Raw genomic sequence first — 20,335 nt, forward strand, 5'->3', positions numbered from 1 at the left:
ACATTGACAGATGGTCGACACAAGCTTAATGGCAACATGGACATAGTCTACATGAATAAGGCCAACATCACTTTAAATAAAAAATACAATTTACAGGGGTTTTTTTCATACTATTTTTAGCATATAATAGTTTGCTCAAAGCATGGCAAGTGCAGCGAATGCTGTGAGGAACTTTTTATGTGTTGGCAAATCACACTGAACTTTGTTCTGCTTAAGGAGTCTGAGCATCAATTGTTTTCATCCCAAGTATCAGATATCACACATACTCCGGGTTTGGACTCCGTAACAATGCGGCAAATCTGGACTTCACTGCTTTGTTGGAAGCTAATCCGCCGCTTCGGAGGCACTCAGCTGTAAGCCGTGAGACTATTACACTGTGCAAGGTGCTTGTTGCTGGTTTCCGCTTGGCTGTCTTTATACTAAACACTTGGAATGCTTTCACTTTGAACTGGATTTTTTTAATCTGTTGAATGTTTACAGAACACTGTAACTAGTGTCTGTCTATGAGACTTTTATTTTAATCCAGTGTTAAGATTTGCAGTGGATGAGTAGAATATTAACAGGATTACCCAACTCTAAAAACAATAATTTTAATTGCCATTGTCATTTTACCATTGTTTTAATTAGATATACAGTGTTGCTGTAATATTAATATATTAATATTAATTTGGTGGCTACATATTGCATGCACTTTGTTTATTTGAGTGCACTGGTTCTATGGCCCTTATTCTGATCCGTTTGGTTGTGTGTGTGCTCATGCGCAACGTAGGGTGCGTGCACCCAGGGTGAGTGGGGGGCGGAGAAGGGTGGCGGACGCCGCGCAGCCCTATTACCATATGGGAATGCCCAGTGTTTCAGGGCCAATTTCCCATGAGTACGCCCCTGAAACATGGTAATGAGGCCGTGACGCCGGTGCTGGGGGTAGGCAGCTGACATCACCGGATGTCAGCTGCCCGCCCATATCCGTTCCAGCGTCCACGCATATGTAAGTGACTTGAAAGTCATTTTTATATGCGTGCACCTTCCACATCTTTCGATAGTCGGCACCATCTACAGGCTACATATTCGCAAACTTGCAATTTTTGCTAGTACCTGCACAGTCTGATGCCCATGCATACACAGTAAGGATGCCAGTTGTGAATCCAGATTTACTATTTATTTATTTTATTTATTTACAGTTTCTTATATAGTGCAGCATATTCCGTTGCGCTTTGCTCAGGAAGTGGATTCTGAATGATATAGTCCACAATATTGTCTTGTGTGTACACTCTATATCTTTAACAGAACACGCTCTCGCGCGTCGTTAATGATGACTGATGTCTTCTGAACATGCAGGTCAATTTGGCTTTATTATAAAGCCAAAGAAAACTGTGTGTTTAGCAGGTTCTGGAGACGTCACTGAACATTATCGGTGGCTTATATCGTTCAGTGTGTACACGCAATATCAGGATCCACAGCCAATATTGTTAATTATATCGGCCACGGACCACCGTCTTTTGGTGTGTGTGGGGCTTTACACAATAGATGTGAAAGTAAAAGATATTGCTCTGAAGGGCCCTGCTGAGCAGTATCTTTACTATCTCGTCTAGTGTGTATACTCAACATTTCTAACCATGCTTGCTCTGCATTGTTAACAACCCCCTCCCAACGTCGCTCCCTTCCCACCGGCATGTGTGTATGCAGGGTCCCTGCTGGGTACACACATCGGCTACTGTGTACTCGGGTTTACATGTTCGATTTATTTCTTCTTTGTACTGTTTACTGAACACATAGTATACTGGCTTATAGATCATTAAAGTGAGAGAATATGGCCAGAGGGAGTGAACTACATTTGGAGGATGGGTTCTGTTTTTGAGAGCGCAGGACTTCATAGTTTGGCACATGCGTGCAAAATTAATCAGTCATTTATAATGGCCGAGGTTGTCATATTGTGCTGTGGATTGGATTGTGGTGAGTATGGAACAATTCGAAATTGTATTTATTATTTAAAAAAAATTCCAACCTGGAAGATGAAGAGATGACCAGATCCAGGCTTATTCTGCATTTCTACATGACTAAATTGTCTATGACCATCTCTTTCTATATGAAACCTAATAAGCATTGGAGGACTCATTATTAGTAATGAACACTGCATATTAATGCTCCAGTACTCAGAATATAAAATAAAACCTCATTACATTGAAGTCGCAGACTGTTGCTGACAACCATGTCCCACCGACAGCAGGAGATGTGATCTCGGATCACTGATATCTACACAGCATCATTACCTGTTTTAATTAGGTCTCCGCAAAATGCAGCGGCATATTGAGGGAGCAGAGTCTGGAAATAGATATTATGTAACTAAAGCAGGAAATAGAGCGATGTCTATCTATAAAAATTTAGTGATCATTTCATTTCTTTCAAGGTGACACCCAGAGGCTGGAAACAGTCTGGTTATCGGGTATATGTCAAAATGAGAAAAATGAGGCCGTGAGCAGTAAACTGGACATTGATAATATGGCTGGTGTCTTCTACATGCTACTGGTGGCTATGGGACTGAGTCTTCTGGTCTTCTCTTGGGAGCACCTTGTGTATTGGAGGATGAGACACTGTGTGCCCAGCTCTTGTATGGAGCAGGCTCTGCTCGGAATCAGCCGGGTAAGATGGATGAGGAATGAGTAGATTAAAAGAGAACAGTGTTAGCCACATATAAGCATGTTTATGGGAGGTAGACTGTAAGAATATTAGAGGAGGGCTGTATCATGTCTGATATATTGGGGTGGGGGGAGAATGGGGTATGGGTGAAAACCGGACCAGGACAAAACCCCCGGACCGCCGGACCGGACAACAAACTCTGCATTTTGGAGCTTGTAGCCTCCGGTCCGGGGGGTGTCCTGTCCGGGGGTGTCCTGTCCGGGGGGCTGGCTGTCACACCTGTCACCAGGTAGAGGAGGAGGTGGGAGAATAAAGCCTCCCTGTATGGTCCGGGCATGTAGCAAAAAACGGACGGTCCGGACCACACGGGGAGGCTGTAATCTCCCCTTTCCAATGTCCCTGGTGATAGCTATCACAGGGGGACCCCTGGACAAGACACCCCCTGGACAGGACACCCCCCGGACCGGACCCTACAAGCTCCGGACTGCAGATTTTGATGTCCTGTCCGGCAGTCCGGAGTGTGGTCCGGGTCCGGTTTTTACATAATCCCGGGAGAATGTAAGAGTCCGTGAGAAACAGGAAGTGTGAGACATTGTGTGAGTGCTCTCGTTTTTATTAAAGAAGCAAATTCTCGCACGTTACATTCCCCCATTATCTTTATATAGGGCCTGATTCAGGTCTGGTATGGACCGAATTCGGCTCCGTTACCGATGTTGCGGGTCTGCACATGCGTTTAGGCGAAAATTTGCATGTTCATACCTGCTGAGGCATTCGCATACTAAGGGGAGGGCCAGGGTTGGCTGCAGGAAAACACCCAGCATTTTATGGGCATTCCCATGGAAACGCTGGGCATTCCCCTGGGAATGCAGGGGGGGCCGATGCCTGGGTGGTGCAGGCAGCTGACGTCACATGATCTCAGCACCCACCTACTTTTTGGCGGATAGCGGCTATAACATGAGTCAGTTTAGACTGACTTTTATTACCGAAGGCAGGAGAAATCATTTGATGATAAGCGACCACCGAATGCTTTCTCCTGCGAGTTGCTGCATGTGAGGGGATGTGTTAGCGTCCATGCTAGCGAAGGGATTGGGGTGCCGGTGGGGGGGCATTGTGGTGCTCACTAGCTAGCAAATATACACTGTCGAGCCAACCTGAATCAGGCCCATAGTAAGCCAAGTTGTTGCAGATGAGCGTAAAATGCCTTTAAGAGAACCAGCAGCACCAAGGGAAGCTCATGATTGGTCCTTTATTAATCAGCATTATACCTCTGGCATATACAATATCCATCCTTATTGGCCCCTCATATATTATTGCAAATGGAACAACTAGGTCTAGGGCCAAACCACTAAGTAATTACACTAAGGTCACATCTGCTGGGCGGATGACTGATAGAGCAGTATTGGGAAACACTCATGAAAGAAATCAGTCTTTTCTGTGGAATAGTAGAAATACAGTTTAGTTCTGTAGGTTAGTTACCAAATCTGCTCACAAACTCAAAGACCATGAATAAAATATTTATGTTTTCTCTCTACCTGTTCTTAGGGGATTTACAGTTGTTTTCGAGGTGTTCAAAGCCCATCCCGTGGTCCCACTTGTCCTGACCCTGATGTGACAGGCACTCCAGTACCTGTGAATGTTCTAAGGGTACTACAGACAGCTAGGGACCTGGTTTCCTCCTCAGGAGTTGGGGGGTCCCTGGAGACTGCATCCCATGCCCTACGTACTTGGAGGCAACGAAGTGAAAGCCTCCAAGCCGCTTTTTCTCTACAGGGCTCACAGCAGCCGCCGCAGAGCATTTCTTCTCCTCAGTGTGTTGTCATTGCAAAACCTATAGGAACGGCAACGCATGTACCCAGTGCATCAATTCTTTCCCCTGCAATACGAACTGCTAATGCTCCTTGTTCTCTAGTAGAAGAGATAGACCCCAACTCAACAATAAACACCTACATGTGTCAGGACATAATCCCACAATTGTCTCTTATCTCACAAAATGGAAGTGCTCTGGGGACAGAACTAGGGGCTGGCAGTGGACACTGTGCACCAAGCAAAAAATTGGATCCATTGCAGAGACCACCCACCACTAACACAGCCGCCACCTTGCACTGTAGTGCTTGGTGTCCATCCCCTATTCCGAGACGGGTATCCAGAAAGCCTTTATTGTTTTGTGATTCCCCCCAAAGAGAGGACTCAAGGCTGCATCAAAGTTGTGAGGGTCCCTCTCATTGTCCTCTTCCTCATACCTCCCAAGTGTGTCCTTCTTGCAGCAACTCTGCAATTAAGCACAGCGAAGACAGATGGCTTAGCCCTGCATTGTGCAAGTCCTCGCAGCGTGAACCATGTTTGAGGGGGACAATCACACGTGCTATACCACCGAGCATGACCCCCAGAGACACACAAACCTTGTTTAGCATGGCATCTCTAGGAAGGACTGTGTGCTACTCTCAGATGGGGAGTATTAGGAACCCTTCACCTTTGTCATTGGGTACTTTCCCAGGTGACCGAGCACGAACCCACAATATGGCTGATTCATGGAGACGAATTAGCTGGGAATCAGAAGTGTGAAATTGGAGAAGAGAAAAATGACTATTATACAACATGTGGCAATAAGAACTGTTCCACAGGTAATGGATCGTATACAATGAATCATGCTCAGGTACAGAGGGTACATATAGATCTATGATGAATTTCTGTATTCCTATGACAAATATTATCAGTAGTGTTACCACAAATCCATAATCGGTACAAGCTCAGAGCTTTACCATATTGAAGTCAGCTAGGAACTTTAATAATAAGTAACAATAATATAACATTTCAGATTCTACCACAAACCTCCTAATCTACTGAGGGTCCACAGTCTATGAATATAGAGGTGGGTGCCTCAATTTAGTCTGGTGATCATTCAACAATGTCCACAGAAAAAGGGATTTCCATGGATGAATAAGCTGCAAGACTGCACTGAAGGTCATTAATCAATGATATACAGAAGACAGGTCATTACATATTCTTCATTACTGTATAAATGGAAAAAAAAGAGTACACATATATGCATATTGATATTAATGGCCATTCTTGAAGGAGCTTATAATCTTATACTGTGGAAAAAGCTATAGGATGGCCGAGGTCATGTTTAGCTATGTACTGTAAGTGAATTAGGGTCTGATTCTAAGTTGGATGCAATACTAATATTCACACAAAGGGTCTTCCCACTGAGAAGGCTTCCAGGTTGCACAAGAACTGCAAACTGCTTGTGTCAAATCATGTGTGCAGTATCTACTGAGTTGCACAGACTAAGTAATGTTAAAAAATGTACTGGACATTCCTGAGTGGGAGGTGGCTATTCAGGCACACAGAGACAGTCCATGTTAGTGGCCTGTTATGGGAGTGTTGCAGAGGTGGTCGCACAATAGCGTACACTTAGTGAATCTGCATAGGCCTGGTGTAAGTTTTCATGGTATTTCAGGGTCTAGAGTTGATAAAAGTGGCTATCTCTGTCCTTGCACATAGAGAGACGCGGGCGCATGACCAGCAAAACATGGAGATCTGGGCATTGCCCTCAGGATCAGGCTTTTAGTGTGGCCGTGCCACTATACAGACCTTTCTACCTCTGTTGCATTAATCTTATGGTGGATATAGCTGGAGCAGCTGCCCCAATAGAGACCATTGCTTATATGGTCCAAGTATATGCAGGGCCGGATTAACAATGGGCCTGATGGAGCTACAGCTCCAGGCCCACTCTCCAAATAGGCCCATTTTGTAGCTGAGGGCCAGGGCTTTCCAACGAGCCTGGCCTTGCATTGCTAGCCTCCCGGGAACCGGAGATACCGCCAGGCAAATCTGGAACGTTTCCCCCATAGGATAACATGGGACCCGCTAATTCCGACCCCACCCGGTTCCAGGGCTGCCAATTTCCCCCTCCGGCATCACAGAAGCTTGAGGTTGATCTCAAAATCGCTGGGCCTTTAATTTGATACCAGGTTGGTCCATATGGGTTCATTGGTTCTAGAGATATTGCAGATAAACCGATTTTTTTCATTTCTGAAATGTAATTTCATGGCTGTTCATGTTGTTTGAGGGGAGATTTCTCTGGAACCAAATGGCCCAGATTTACGGGACCAAAATCATTTGAAGCCCACATGAAAATGGGTCAGTTGATTCCGAAGATATAGCTGGTTGTTTAAAGGGGGGTTATCTCCCCCTCACACCAGAAAATGCAGGGACTAGGCTGGTATAAAAGGGGCTAGCCCGGGAATGTGCCTGCATGATCGTGGGACCATTTTACTGGGTGAATCCCTGCATTTTATGGTGTGAAAGGGGTATTATTTCAAATAGCCGTGACCTGCAGTGCTCTGAATACATACGGGCAGCCCCCTGTTCTCTGCCCAGCTGTCCTTTCTGCCCGGCGGCGCCTGCCCCCAGTTACCGCGAGCATGTATTCCCCTTTGGTAATGAGCATGTAATCCCACATGGCAATGAGCATGGAACCCATGGCAATGAGCAGCACTTATGTAGCATAATTTTTAATAGGCATTATGGTGTTTGGCATAATACGTAATGGACATTATGGTGTGTGGCTTTAACATGTAATGGGCATTATGGTGTAAATTTTTAATGCGCGCCTTCGGCGCACAATTCCCCTTTTTGTGGAGCATATTGTGCATTATTGCTCAATCTGTTTGGTATAGTGTTTATTTTTGGGTCAATCCATGTGGCAAAATTTGAATTTTACCTTAATCTGTGTGACATAACGTGAATTTTGGCTCAGTCCGTGTGAATTTTGGCTCATTCCATGTGTCATATTGTGTAAGAGGCAAGTACAGTATAAGGGGGTTACTTAATTGCATAATTTGTATAAGGGGTATATGGTGTGGTAAACTTAGGTGACCACATAAAAGGTACTGAAATGTTGTCTACCAAGTTTCGGCTTTCAGTATTTTTTTTATGACTGGAGTGCTGCCTCACCCTGAAAGTATCTTAGGACATCGGCATCCTGCGGGTGCACCTTTGGAGGGCACCCTGCAATATATCTCCCTACATTTTTAGAGATACAACCATAAGCAGACCACCCAAACAGAACACTGGTCACGCCCCCTAAATTATTAGGTGCTGGCCACAACCCCTATCATTGCGCATAATAGGCCCTTGATAATTTTCAGCTCCAGGCCCATTTAAACTTTAATATGGCTCTGAGTATATGTTGTATTCATGTGCACCCTGCTCGCAGTGAGTACAAAGGGCACATTTACTATTGAGATCCATTATCTCTCTAGTGACAGCTAACTGGCAGCAGACCTGTATGTATGCGGCATGAGATAGCCTAGTGTCTGTTTTGGTTAGATGAGGCTTGATCATCGTTCACAGTGACCCACAATATACTACTTATAGCTCGATTACTTTTAGAGGTATATAAATCTAAAGGGAGAACATTTCACATATTAAATGAAAAGTATGTATGCGGCATGAGATAGCCTAGTGTCTGTTTTGGTTAGATGAGGCTTGATCATCGTTCACAGTGACCCACAATATACTACTTATAGCTCGATTACTTTTGGAGGTATATAAATCTAAAGGGAGAACATTTCACATATTAAATGAAAATTATGCTGCACCTGTGGTTGTTAAATTAAGGTTCTAACCTACCAGCTTAGCGAACCAGAATAAAACCTAGCAGTGGCATATGTATTAGTTATTAGTTATAGTTATTAGTCCATTTAGCGGTACTCTTTACTTAGTGCGGCGCCCGTCGCGGGCATCGCGGGTACATTAATGTATGGCCGCGACGCGACCGACGCGATGCCCGCGATTTCCCATTGAAACCAATGTTAAACAGGGAAATCGTGTCGGTCGCGTCGCGGCCGCACATAAATGCACCCGCGATGCCCGCGACGCGATGCTCACGATTTCCCATAGGGAACAATGTTAAAAGTCGCGATGGACCCGATTTTAGTGTTAAATGGCTCAATCAACCCGATTTGGCCATAGGAATCAATGTTAAATGGGCCACAGAGCCCATTAACCCTTAAATGTCCCCCCAAATTTTTAACGCCACCCCACGATCCACGCCAACCCGAAGCGTGGCGAGCGCAGCGAGCCCGCGAGGGGCGGCGGTACGCGTCCTCCGACCTTTTCATGCCCTACTATCCACATCGGCGTGGTGTGAGAATATAATAGTGTGGCGAGCGCAGCGAGCCACCGAGCCCGAAGCGTGGCGAGCGCAGCGAGCCCCGCGAGGGGACGCGGATACCTTCACAGTTATACGCGTCCCCTCGCGGGCTTCACAGGTGTCCGTGGCGACCCGGACACCTGTGAAGCCCGCGAGGGGACGCGTCTACCTGTGAAGGTATCCGCGTCCCCTCGCGGGGCTCGCTGCGCTCGCCACGCTTCGGGCTCGGTGGCTCGCTGCGCTCGCCACACTATTATATTCTCACACCACGCCGACGTGGATAGTAGGGCATGAAAAGGTCGGAGGACGCGTACCGCCGCCCCTCGCGGGCTCGCTGCGCTCGCCACGCTTCGGGTTGGCGTGGATCGTGGGGTGGCGTTAAAAATTTGGGGGGACATTTAACGGTTCATTGGCCCTATTTGGGCTGTGTGGCCCATTTTACATTGATTTATATGCCAAAATCGGGTCCATTGAGGCATTTAAGTGTCAAATCGCGGTCAATCAGGCTTTTTAACATTGTTTCCTATGGGAAAATCGCGGTGATCGCGGTCATCGCGGGCATCGCGACCATCCAATTTTACCCGCGATGCCCGCGATTACCGCGATCACCGCGATTTTTACCCGCGATGACCACGATTTTGATCGGCGGCGCCGTTCTAGGTAAAGAGTACCCATTTAGCATATACCTTAAGAACCTTTCCTGTGTTTGCTGTCCACTGCAGATACATCTAGTAGTAGTAGTAGTACGTTTATTTATAAGGCGCCGCAAAGTGTCCGCAGCGCCGTACATAGCAAACAAAAAACAAATCTAGCCATCTATAATCAGTCTTGGACTAGTCTTAGTGCCGGATTTCCGATGCAGCCTAACCCAGATCACTTGCAGGCAGAGATGCCAGTCAGAGAGAAGCTTATTTTTATATCTATAATTTATTTTATATTTTTCTAGCCTGATTTGTTTCAATGAACACTAAGTAATGTGGATATTTACATTTTATCAAATGTTAGTTTAACTGCAACAGCAATACAAAAAAAAACATAACGAAAATCCGTCTAATTCTTGGTTTGGTTAAAGGCCAGCACAGTATCCAAACAGTCTAGAGGTTATATGTAAATTTCCTGATTAGCAGCCAAACTAAAGGAGTCTGGGGGCAAAACATGTGCCATATTTCACACTTGCATTTCGTCGAGCAGCTTGGCAGATGACATTGTAGAAGGAAAGTTAGTGTATGAAATAAATTCTATTGTTACGGCAACATAAGAACATGGATAAATACTACGCATGGATTAGAGATGGCCTTCAGTGTATTTACCATTGATGGTATAAGTGGTCATTGATGGATACTATGCAATAGATGAAAATCAAAGGGTTCATCAACTGGTGTTCATACTTGTTCTTTCACTGACTGGACTGTGGACAAATCACAACCGCTAGGTGGGGCTTTGCAGATGTCATGGGCGGAGCTATGCTCCATGTCCCAGCAGCTTGTAGAAAAAAAATAACAGCACCATTGGGTGGTTCTGTGCCAACGGTTACAGGATATCAGCTTGTTCTTCCACACCAATGGCAAAAGTATTCTCCATCCATCATAAACTATCAATGATTTGGAATCGCCCTCCCTAACCAGAAGGATGTCTATGCAATACATGTACATTAACATAAGATACAGGTACCCAGTGAGTCCTATGTGGCATTCAGGCACCTGTCGTCTTTTTTTTCAGATTTAAGAAGAACGGTGATGGTCATTTGTGATTGTGGTTTCTGGGCAAAAAGAGTTCAGATTTTTCCTTATTACATACACAAATTTTGTCAGTATAACAAATCACTATTAGTCACTAAACTGAAGGTATATTTCCCTTCTAAATCTGGCTGTGAGTGACACATGCTGGAACACAAAACTATATATCACTGTGTCAGGCAATAAAGGACACTGTTATCTGGTAATGACGCAGGACAGCTATTTCACATGCATGCAATTTGTCACTGACACAGAAGCCATTATATTTGTCGCTGATGTTTATGTAGACAACCCATGCAAATACATTATAATAATAAAATGATTTCCAACCCTTCAGTTTGCACCTTAGAGTACAAAATATAAATGTACCTTATAGAAAGGCAGTTCCTGGCCAGCTTACAAATACTGTACTCGTTCTCCCTATGGTAATACAATGTGCACGTAGAAACTGTGGGAGGGGATATGCAGATTTGACCATTTTGGCCTTTGAATTTGTAGACTATGCAAATTAATTTATATATAATATTACACAGGCTAAATGTAAAGGTAGAAAACCAGCATTACTAAGGGTACTTGTTTCCTAGCACGGCGTCCATGATTCCATCGTACGACATCTCATCACCCGCAATATTGCGGCATGTGATGCAATGCAATTTTTAATTGTACAAGCACACAGATGGGTGCTTACATTGTGATTCCATCATTTTGTGTCACCCCCAGTGTCAACGCCATCCCCACTATCAACACCAACCCGAAGCGTGGCGAGCCCCACGAGGGGAGGCGGTACGCATCCTCCGACCTTTTCATACCCCCACTATCCACATCGGCGTGGAGTTGATTTTAGATAGTGTGTCGAGCGCAGCAAGGGGACTTGTAATACGAGCCCGAAGTGTGGACACGGATTACTTTACATGTATTCTGCGTCCGGTCGCCACGCTTCAGGCTTGTATTCCGCGTTCCCTCGCAGGGCTTGCTGCGTTTGCCACGCTTCGGCTCGCCACAATATCTAATATCAACTCCACGCCGACGTGAATATTGGGGGTATGAAAAGGTCGGAGGACGCGTATCGCCGCCGTGAATACTGGGGGTTACATCTCATTGTAAGCACCCATCACATCTCATGGCATGGGTGCTTGTACAATGAAATATCGCATCGCATGCCATTTGCTGGCATGCGATCCTATGCGATATTTCATTGTACAAGCACTCATGTGCATTTAACATGGAGATCACATCACATCGCATTGCACAGCACTAAAAACGGTACGCAATGCCATGCGATGGGTGCCGTGCTAGGAAACAAGTACCTTACTAAGCATTGCTTCATTCCTCTGCTACCTGCCATCTAGATCATGGCTATTCCAGATTAAGCGTTGAAGCTGGACAGCTGGTATTACTTTACAAACCTTGTGCTATGAAATATTTAGTTATATATAGTTTTTGTATGAAGATGGTTTATGGTTCTCAGAGAAAGCTACTGGTGTTCTGGTCTGGGGTGTAGAAGGAATACACCTGTAATAGTGTCTACACACGGTGAGATATGCACTATTTTTCTATTCAGTTTTGCTTCTATATATTGAATCGAATGCACATCAAATGCTTTTTAGCAGTATTCGTTGCAGATTCGAACAGTGTCAATCGAATAGAAAATTAGTCTTGGCAGGCAAGACTATATAGTACAGATCTGTACTATATAGTCCAAATCTAATCCATTTTTCTTACCGTTCGATTCAATCCCAATCGAATCAAAATGTAAGCAAAATCGCATCATGTGTACCCACTATTAGGGGTCTTTGCTGGCAGAGAGCCCAGCTGAATAATTGATTTGATCACCAAAACATATCTGATCATTGCAGATTGACCGTGTTCACACATTATGCTGCAATTATCAGCCCAATAATTGCATAATGTATGGCAATTCTATTATCACTCTTCTCCTCTGCTCTGCACTGATTCCAGTGGCCATGGCCCCTTTTCATAATGCACACAGAGGGACATGTAGTATAGCTGTACAGATCCTGCCACTATAGCACTACCTGTTGGAGCATGGGCGTGAGAACACCCCTCTCTAGTGAGGGCATACGCAAGATCTCTTTACTATCTGCTGCAGCCAGGGACAGTGAAGTCCCTACTGTGGGCAACGACACCTGCAGCTGTTAAAATTGATAGCTGCACGTGTCAGATCAGTCAGTGTCACTGTCCATTGATACATTGCCTGTCCCAGCTCAGTCACATTTGTAGCTCAACAACCCTGCAAACTGAACTAAAATGTTGAAAAATATGAATCATCAAATTTGTATTGAGTCTACTACATATGGACAGTGAAAGTCAGTGACTGTAGAAGTGTACAGGGCCATTTCTACAGAGGGACGAGCAATGCAGTTGCATTGTGGTGCCCACCTCCCAATCTGCGATTGTCGACTACTATTGCCGCATGGCCTCAAGCTCCTCGCCCACCCACAGGCTCCATCCTCACCTCCCCACCAGTGAGGCTGACTTCAAGCTCCCCTCGAGTCATCTCTTGTACCCGACCCCTAGTACTCCACTCGGTGGGCCGAGTTACTCCAAATGACCCTGCTGCATGCATCCTAACACAGGATTCCTTTATTGGGATGCAGCAGCATAATTTAGAGTAACTACGCCCACTCAGAGGGGTACTAGGTCTGACTCCAGATAGAAGGCGGCCATGCTGATAAGGACGCTGCAGGGGTGCGAGTGGTTGCCATCTCAGAGAGTACATGTAGTCTTTATCTGCAAGGCCACACCCCTGCTGCAAGGCCAACCCCCTCCTTTCTGGAATACATGCACAATTTTTTTTTACCTGTTTATTTTGGGTGCGCATTTTTTACGTGTTCACACTGGGAGCCAAATAGTCTAGAAACAGCACTGGACAACAGTTTGTGAGACTCCTGAATTTGGGGCAGTTGTCTTGGCTTCTGGCATAGTGGCTAACTCTGTTGTGAAGTGGGCAGTGGTATGTTTGATGACTTGATTTGCTAGGAGTCTCATCATCATAGAATTGCCACTTCTAATGTAATGCTGTGAATCGTGGCATGACATAGTGGGGGGCATCATTGGTAGAACCACTTGCTGCTTTTACCTGGATCAATCAGAGTGCAGATGGCAAAAATGGGTAAGTATTGAGTAGACAAAACCTTATACTTGTCTTTGCAGTAGAGCATGACAAAGTGTGTGTGCACAGGTCCATTAGTTTACTTTATTATTTTGGACGATCAACATTGACAACACGCACTTAGTGGGTAATAAGATTAATGCCCTTGTGTACAAACCCAGTAGAAGTGGTTTGTTGAAGGATATCATTTTGTCTTTGACCTTATACATTCTATGCAAGTCAATTTATATGCAGCACCAATCAGACAAAATTGCAGAGCCATAAGTAATGTACAAGTGTTTCTATCAAATGACATTTGTTATTTCATCCTGGCTTGTGAAGGGTATATGGAGATTCCTGGTATTGTATGTCTTCAACTAAAGAGAACTACATTAGAAAACATAAAACTAGCAGACTATAGTATATCACACAGCTGCTGCACTTGTTCGACATCATTTTCATTTTGTAACATACACAATTGTAATTTTTTGGGGGCAAAACAAACAATTGTGCCTACACTGTCAGATATTTTGCTTGTTTGAGAGAAAGTTGCATTATATCTAAAAAAATGTGAATAACAGCCAGCTACACAAAGGACAAGTTTGCCTTTTCTGTAAAGGGTCAAGTTCAGTTGTCTGTTATTGTTACGTGTGTGACAAGCCTGTACTGATTGGTCTTTACAATATGCTATATAGGAAGCAGTTGCTGAAACAAGGGCTTGCATAGTGTACCTACAGTATCATATAACCAGTTGTAGCATCCCTATAACATACACATTTTGGAAAGTGGCAGCTCTGAAAATCCTGTTTGACTGATTAAAAATTAAATCAGACAAAAAACTTTGACTGTAGTCTGAAAGAATGACCTTGAGTCAGACACAGCTAGAGGGATCATTTTTCTGGTTTTAAATGTATTTGAATAAAGTAATGATCACCCCTCCTCCAATGTTTTGTCTCCTCCTTTTCTAGTGTTAGCGAAGCTCTTGATTACATTGCCTTTCCCATGACAAAACGTATTGTTTCACCTACTGTTTTTTTTAAACATTAGAGTAAAAAGTCTTTGTGGTGAACAGTTTGTTGTTATCTGAATTTCAGACATTGTAGGCTTGGCTTTGCAAGTGATGATTACACATATATGGAGGGTCAGATTGCAAGCTGCATACTGTACATTTTAGTTTTCTGTGATGACATAATGTTATCCCATACAATCTATGTGCACTTCAGGGATTTATGTTAAATCTGTTTACTCAAATATAGCAGAGAAAGTAAAATAAATAGATTTAAGGAAAGTAACATTTAGGGAAAATTATTGTAGTTTTGCTCAAATCCTGTTTTTTTTCACAGTTGATATAAAATCATATGTCCAATTAAGTGGACATCATGCAATACAAAGATCCATACTGCATGTTAAGCTTAGGGGGATATTCAGTCTGTGCCACTATTTCCTCTGAAATGCCAGCATTTGCCTATTCAATGCTGCCATTTCCGACAGCATTGAAGGCTTTCAGATACGACCTTTTTTAAAGTAAAATCAGAATTGTCGGAAATGGCCACTACATTCGACAATCGACAATTTAGCGTCCGTTTCCAACAAAATGTGGTCGTTCCGACACTCAACATTTGAAACCTTGAATACCAACTGTCAAGTTGCAGATGGAACAGGTCGAAAAAGGCAGTGAATCCAACTGTCAGGAACATCCCCACAGTCGGATTCAGGATTGAATACCCCCTTAGCCTGGCATATAGGCCTTACCTAAACATTTCCCTCACTGATACCAGTACTGGGTATTTCTCCAACTTTCACACCAAATTGAATTTCAGTCAAGGGCTAATGTTGTAGGTATGAAGCAATGCATATTAAAAAAATGAATCTAATTTAGGTTTTGTTTTGTTTGTTTCTGAAGCAAAATAAGCAATGTGAAATAAACAAATGCAATACCAGGCATTTTATTTAACATCTCCACAATATTTTAGCAATTTTGTGTGTTGCATAAGCATGTTGGACATTTAAGTGGATGTGTGTAGGGGACTCTTGGCCTGGGACTGTCCTCTGCATCCCTGGGCTGTGGATGCTTGGCTGATTGTGTGAAAAACAGTGGCAGTTTTTACGTATGGGCTGCAGCACCCCCCCCCCCCCCACCCCCCGGGTAAAATCCACCGATGCCTAAAGTGAAGCCATATGCAGTCTGTGAGACTGCGCTGGCTTCACTGTGACTGGCAGTGACTTCCTATTGGAAGTCTGACCTGCCAGTCACTCAAGGCATCCCATTGGGAGGTGTTCCCTCCCTCTGGGATGCCTCTCTCTGCGCAAATGCGCGGCAGCACCCAAAACGGGTTCTGCACATGCACAGTATCGCGGACCATACTGCGCATGTGCCGGAACCCGGGAACCCGATCAAACCTCCGGGGGCTGCTGCAAAGGCAGCCCACGGAGGCTTGGGCCAGCGCATGCACAGTATGTATGAAGGTACTGCGCATGTGCTGGCCCCGTGCAGGGAACAGGGGTGCGTGTCTGCACAGACTTCCAGGGACGGCAGCGGTGGCTGGGGATGGCGACGGCAGCGGCAGTGGAGGGGGGGGCCCGCATTGTGGCAGTCCCCCTTCTTTATAATGGTAAGAGCCGCCACTGGTGAAAAAAGAAAGTGTTAAAAATAGACATTGGATTCTGTAGTAGAACTACAGGGCCCAGTAAGCCTCCCCACATGCTGGAACTTAAAGAACCACAAGTCCCAGCACGTGGGACATTAATAGGCCCACTGGGACTTGTAGTCCTCCTGCAGAATAATAGCCCAATAACTCACACACACTACAAAACAGGTACATTCGTAACTGATGGGGCGCCTGTGTGAGTTGTTAAGCCAGCAGCAATCAGAATAGGGATTGTCAGTCCCTGTGTGGAACAATAGAAAAAAGGGGGGTGCGATTGCGCTGGATTGATGGCAGAAAGAGGCTGGTGGTAAATGTAAAAAACCCTTTTAATTAATACAATTATAACACTAAAAATTTGCAAGGGTATACATAAAACATTTCATTAAAAAGAACAGGTGTATGAAAGATGCTGCGTCCAGTAAATTGATATGATATCACCTTATTGTGGACCCACAGTTCATAGTGGGGAGAGAGGGGGGGAGAGGTGTGGTGGAAAATCCTCCAGACAAGTGATGTACCGTCCCTTACGTTGCTTCCTCCAAATTGGTAACGGGGGTGATCTTTCTCCCGATTGGAATATCTGAAGCCGTAGGTGGTCCACTTTAGTAGTCGAGACGGGTACCTTAGAGAGGTGGCGTTTCTTCAGATGAGTGGCCAAGGGTAGTCTGGTTCCCCAATTGCAATCTCTGGTATATAACCTCCACAGTGATTGTTGGTGATGTCTAGGAGCAGCAGCGATTGTAGGTGGAGCGGCTGGGTGCCTGGGCCGACGCGTTTCGCTGCTAAGTGCAGCTTTTTCAAGGTATAAGGTAAGGTATAAGATAAGGTGATATTATATCAATTTACTGGACGCAACATCTTTCATACACCTGTTCTTTTTAATGAAATGTTTTATGCATACCCTTGCAAATTTTTAGTGTTATAATTGTATTAATTAAAAGTGTTTTTTACATTTACCACCAGCCTCTTTTTGCCATCAATCCAGCGCAATCGCACCCCCTTTTTTCTATTGTAACTCACACACACCTGTAAAATAAAACTTTAATAAATACTACATACGTTCACACATACTTACCAATAGGTTCCAACGTAGGTCTGTCTTTTTGTCCAATAGAATCCACATCAGTACCTGTGAATAAATATCATACTCACCATCCCATCCGGTGAAGATCACGTCTTCTTCCATCCAAGTAGCATCCGGTAGCTCGGGGGAGCTCTGCACATCTCCATAAAAGACAATGTTATAAATTTAACATGGGCTTCTATGGTGGGAACCGGCAACTCAGGCTAACCCCAAGTGCCCTCAATGGGGTCACCTGGTGAATCATTTCACCATCGGGAAAAAACGAATCCAGAGCATGGGGCAGCTTTGCAAATTAACTGTATTCTTCGTTCGTATTTTCATCCGACCCCAGTCCTACCCATTCGCACACAGGATCAGCCGTAATCCGCCTTCTTAGTAAATTACCCCCTACAGCTTATATTTTAATTTAAATCCATGAACTATAACGATGTAGCTGGGGCCCATACACCCTCATACGAACATTTCCCCATTTCCCAGAACAGTGTAGGTCCATACACACTGGGGACTATGCCCTGTGTATGGACAGCGATAATGATAATCACCGCTGCGGGGAAAGCCACTCCGTGCATACATACTGAGCGTCTTTCCCCCTGCTGGCGCCGATGGAGGGGGGAGGATGGCTTTGCATAGCGCAGAGCTATGTAAAGCCTTCCTCAAAGCCGCTCATCTGCTGGTATTACCAGCAGATGAGAGACTTTCCCAGCGATGATGCGGGAGCGTGCAGCAGCGCTCATCGCTGGGGCATACGCACTGGGCGGCTTTGAGCTGAAAGCCACACAAACCTGCTGTTTTCAGGATAGTCTTGGTTGCACTTTCTTGTATCTTGTGTAATTCTTTGTATTTTATAAGTTTTGCTCATGCAGGAGTCTCCATAGAAAAACAGCGTCCACTGATACAAATACAGGACTGTTCTCGTGTGACTCTACATTTGCATATGGGGCATATTATGCTCTCCTCCCGGGTGGCTGCCTTCCACCAGCTCCTGTAGGCTGTGATGTACGGATGCAGCCACCTGGGTGTTAGGATAAAGCAATTTGTAGCATGCTTCACCTGCAGACTCCCTATATTTGCATATAGAATGCAGTGTTTCTTGATGCTCCCTCCCAAGAGGAGGAAACATGTCAAAACTATGATTTTTCTTAGACTTTTAAAGTGGATTATAAAAATAGACAGTTAACCCAAATGTGACACGTTTTGTATTTAAAAAGCTACAGTATATGGCCGTGCTGTAGAGTGTTACTGATGCTAGCTGCACATGCTGTGTGTAAAGCTATTTTTGGAGCACTGAATCATAGTGCTGGAGCAACAAACAGGAAGAAGGAACAGGAGTATGTACTTGCTGGGGATGAAGAGATTCAGTGTTAACATTAACAAATTCAGAAACAAATCTGCCAGTGTCAAAAGTAAGCAACCAACAAACAAGGTGAGTGTTCTTCTGTAATTAGTAAGTGGGTGGAGATTGTAACCCAATGGCTCACAGCAGAATTTATGTGCACAACAGGAACCAAAAAAAAACAGTTATTTGGTATAAGAGACAACCAGTGACTAAAAGCAGTGTTTGTTGTACTGTAGAATTGTAAAATCCAGTATTTACAGGTAAGTCAGAAATATTCTTGACTGTATATGCTATGTCTATTACAGAGTTAAAGAGTATTACAGAGAAGACTAATTTCAAGAATTTGAAGCATAATGAAGACATACATCTTTAGATCATTTTATCCAATGCAAACACATTTTAAATAATGACTGCATAAACTATAGAACATTAGCCAAAATGATTGTTTTACAAGCTTTACTGTAGAGAAGCGGTGGCAAAAGGCAAAAGAGTCAATAACAATGACAAACAACCAACCAAGCACAAGGAGTTATCACCAATAAGGTAAACTAGGGTTGCCTACCCTCCCGAAATGGCCGGGAGTCTCCCGAAAATCGGGTCCCCCTCCCGGCCCACCGGAAGGGTGGGCAACCCTCCTGGATTCAGGGGGGACCCCCCCTGCGCCCCCGATCTCCTCCGGAGAGGAGAATATTAAAGTCGGCAACCCTGAGGTAAACTCAGGTTCATGCACAAAGCACATTTGGTTTGCTAATGGATAAAACCATGTGCACTGCAGGTGGGGCAAATGTAACATGTGCAGAGAGCAGTGGTGTAATTTATAGCACCCTCCCCGCCGGGAATTTTGTCGCCGCCCCCCCCCCCCCCCCCCCCCCCCCCCCCAAGAAAAGCTACCCCCACCTTATCGTTGCTGCTTGCCACCTATGTAAACGGGACACGCAGATCTCCTGGCGCTCCTCCTGGCTCGGATCCTGTCCTGCTGCTATTATGAAAAATCTCCCTCACAAAATGTCTGCCCCCTTACAGCAGACCATTTTTTGGGATGCTAGAGGAGGCTGCCGCTGTAAGGGGGCGGACATTTTGTGAAGGAGATTTTAATAGCAGCAGGACAGGAGCCGAGCCAGGAGAAGCTGCAATGGGGCAGTAGTGGAACAATAGCCCCAGCAGACCCCCGGCGCCCACACTTTACTCAATGCCTCCCCGCTGACACAGGGTCTGCAGGGCTATTGTTACGCTGCTGAAAGAGAGAGTTAGATTTGGGTGGGGTGTGTACTTCAAACTGATATCTATATTGCAGTGTAAAAATAAAGCAGTCAGAATTTACTCTTAAGACCCATGCACACTAGCAGATTATCTTTCCAATCTGGCTGGTTGGAATAAAAATCTGGAAATTTCTGGGAACAAATTACAATCGACCCTTTTACTCCCAAACGCTGGAAAAATGGTCAAAAGCAGTCATCTGCATAAAGGTCCATACACACTAGAAGATATTGGCATCTGTACAATATTGATGCCAATATATTTTAGTGTGTATATCTAATATATTTAACAATTGCGCATCCTCGCTCATTGTTAATGATATTGACATCTTCCGGATGTCCAGGTCAATCTGGTAGTGGTGTTTCAGG

The 20,335-nt window shown here is 44.7% G+C and overlaps 1 protein-coding gene across 4 annotated transcripts in view; it reads left to right on the forward strand.

The window, feature by feature from the left end:
- Nucleotides 1–8,385, forward strand: part of GRIN2C (glutamate ionotropic receptor NMDA type subunit 2C) — a 56,204-nt gene extending 47,819 nt beyond the window's left edge. For all 4 annotated transcript variants that reach the window (XM_083148059.1, XM_083148060.1, XM_083148062.1 and 1 more), the window contains 2 exons: nt 2,405–2,637; nt 4,177–8,385. In XM_083148059.1, the coding sequence (XP_083004185.1) occupies nt 2,405–2,637; nt 4,177–5,196 (1,253 nt within the window). In that variant the 3' untranslated portion in view covers nt 5,197–8,385. The remainder of the gene's footprint in view (nt 1–2,404; nt 2,638–4,176) is intronic.
- The last annotated feature ends 11,950 nt before the right edge of the window (nt 8,386–20,335 follow it).

Source organism: Crinia signifera, chromosome 6 (assembly GCF_055691185.1).
Source record: "Crinia signifera chromosome 6, ASM5569118v1, whole genome shotgun sequence".
NCBI classification, from domain to species: domain Eukaryota; kingdom Metazoa; phylum Chordata; class Amphibia; order Anura; family Myobatrachidae; genus Crinia; species Crinia signifera.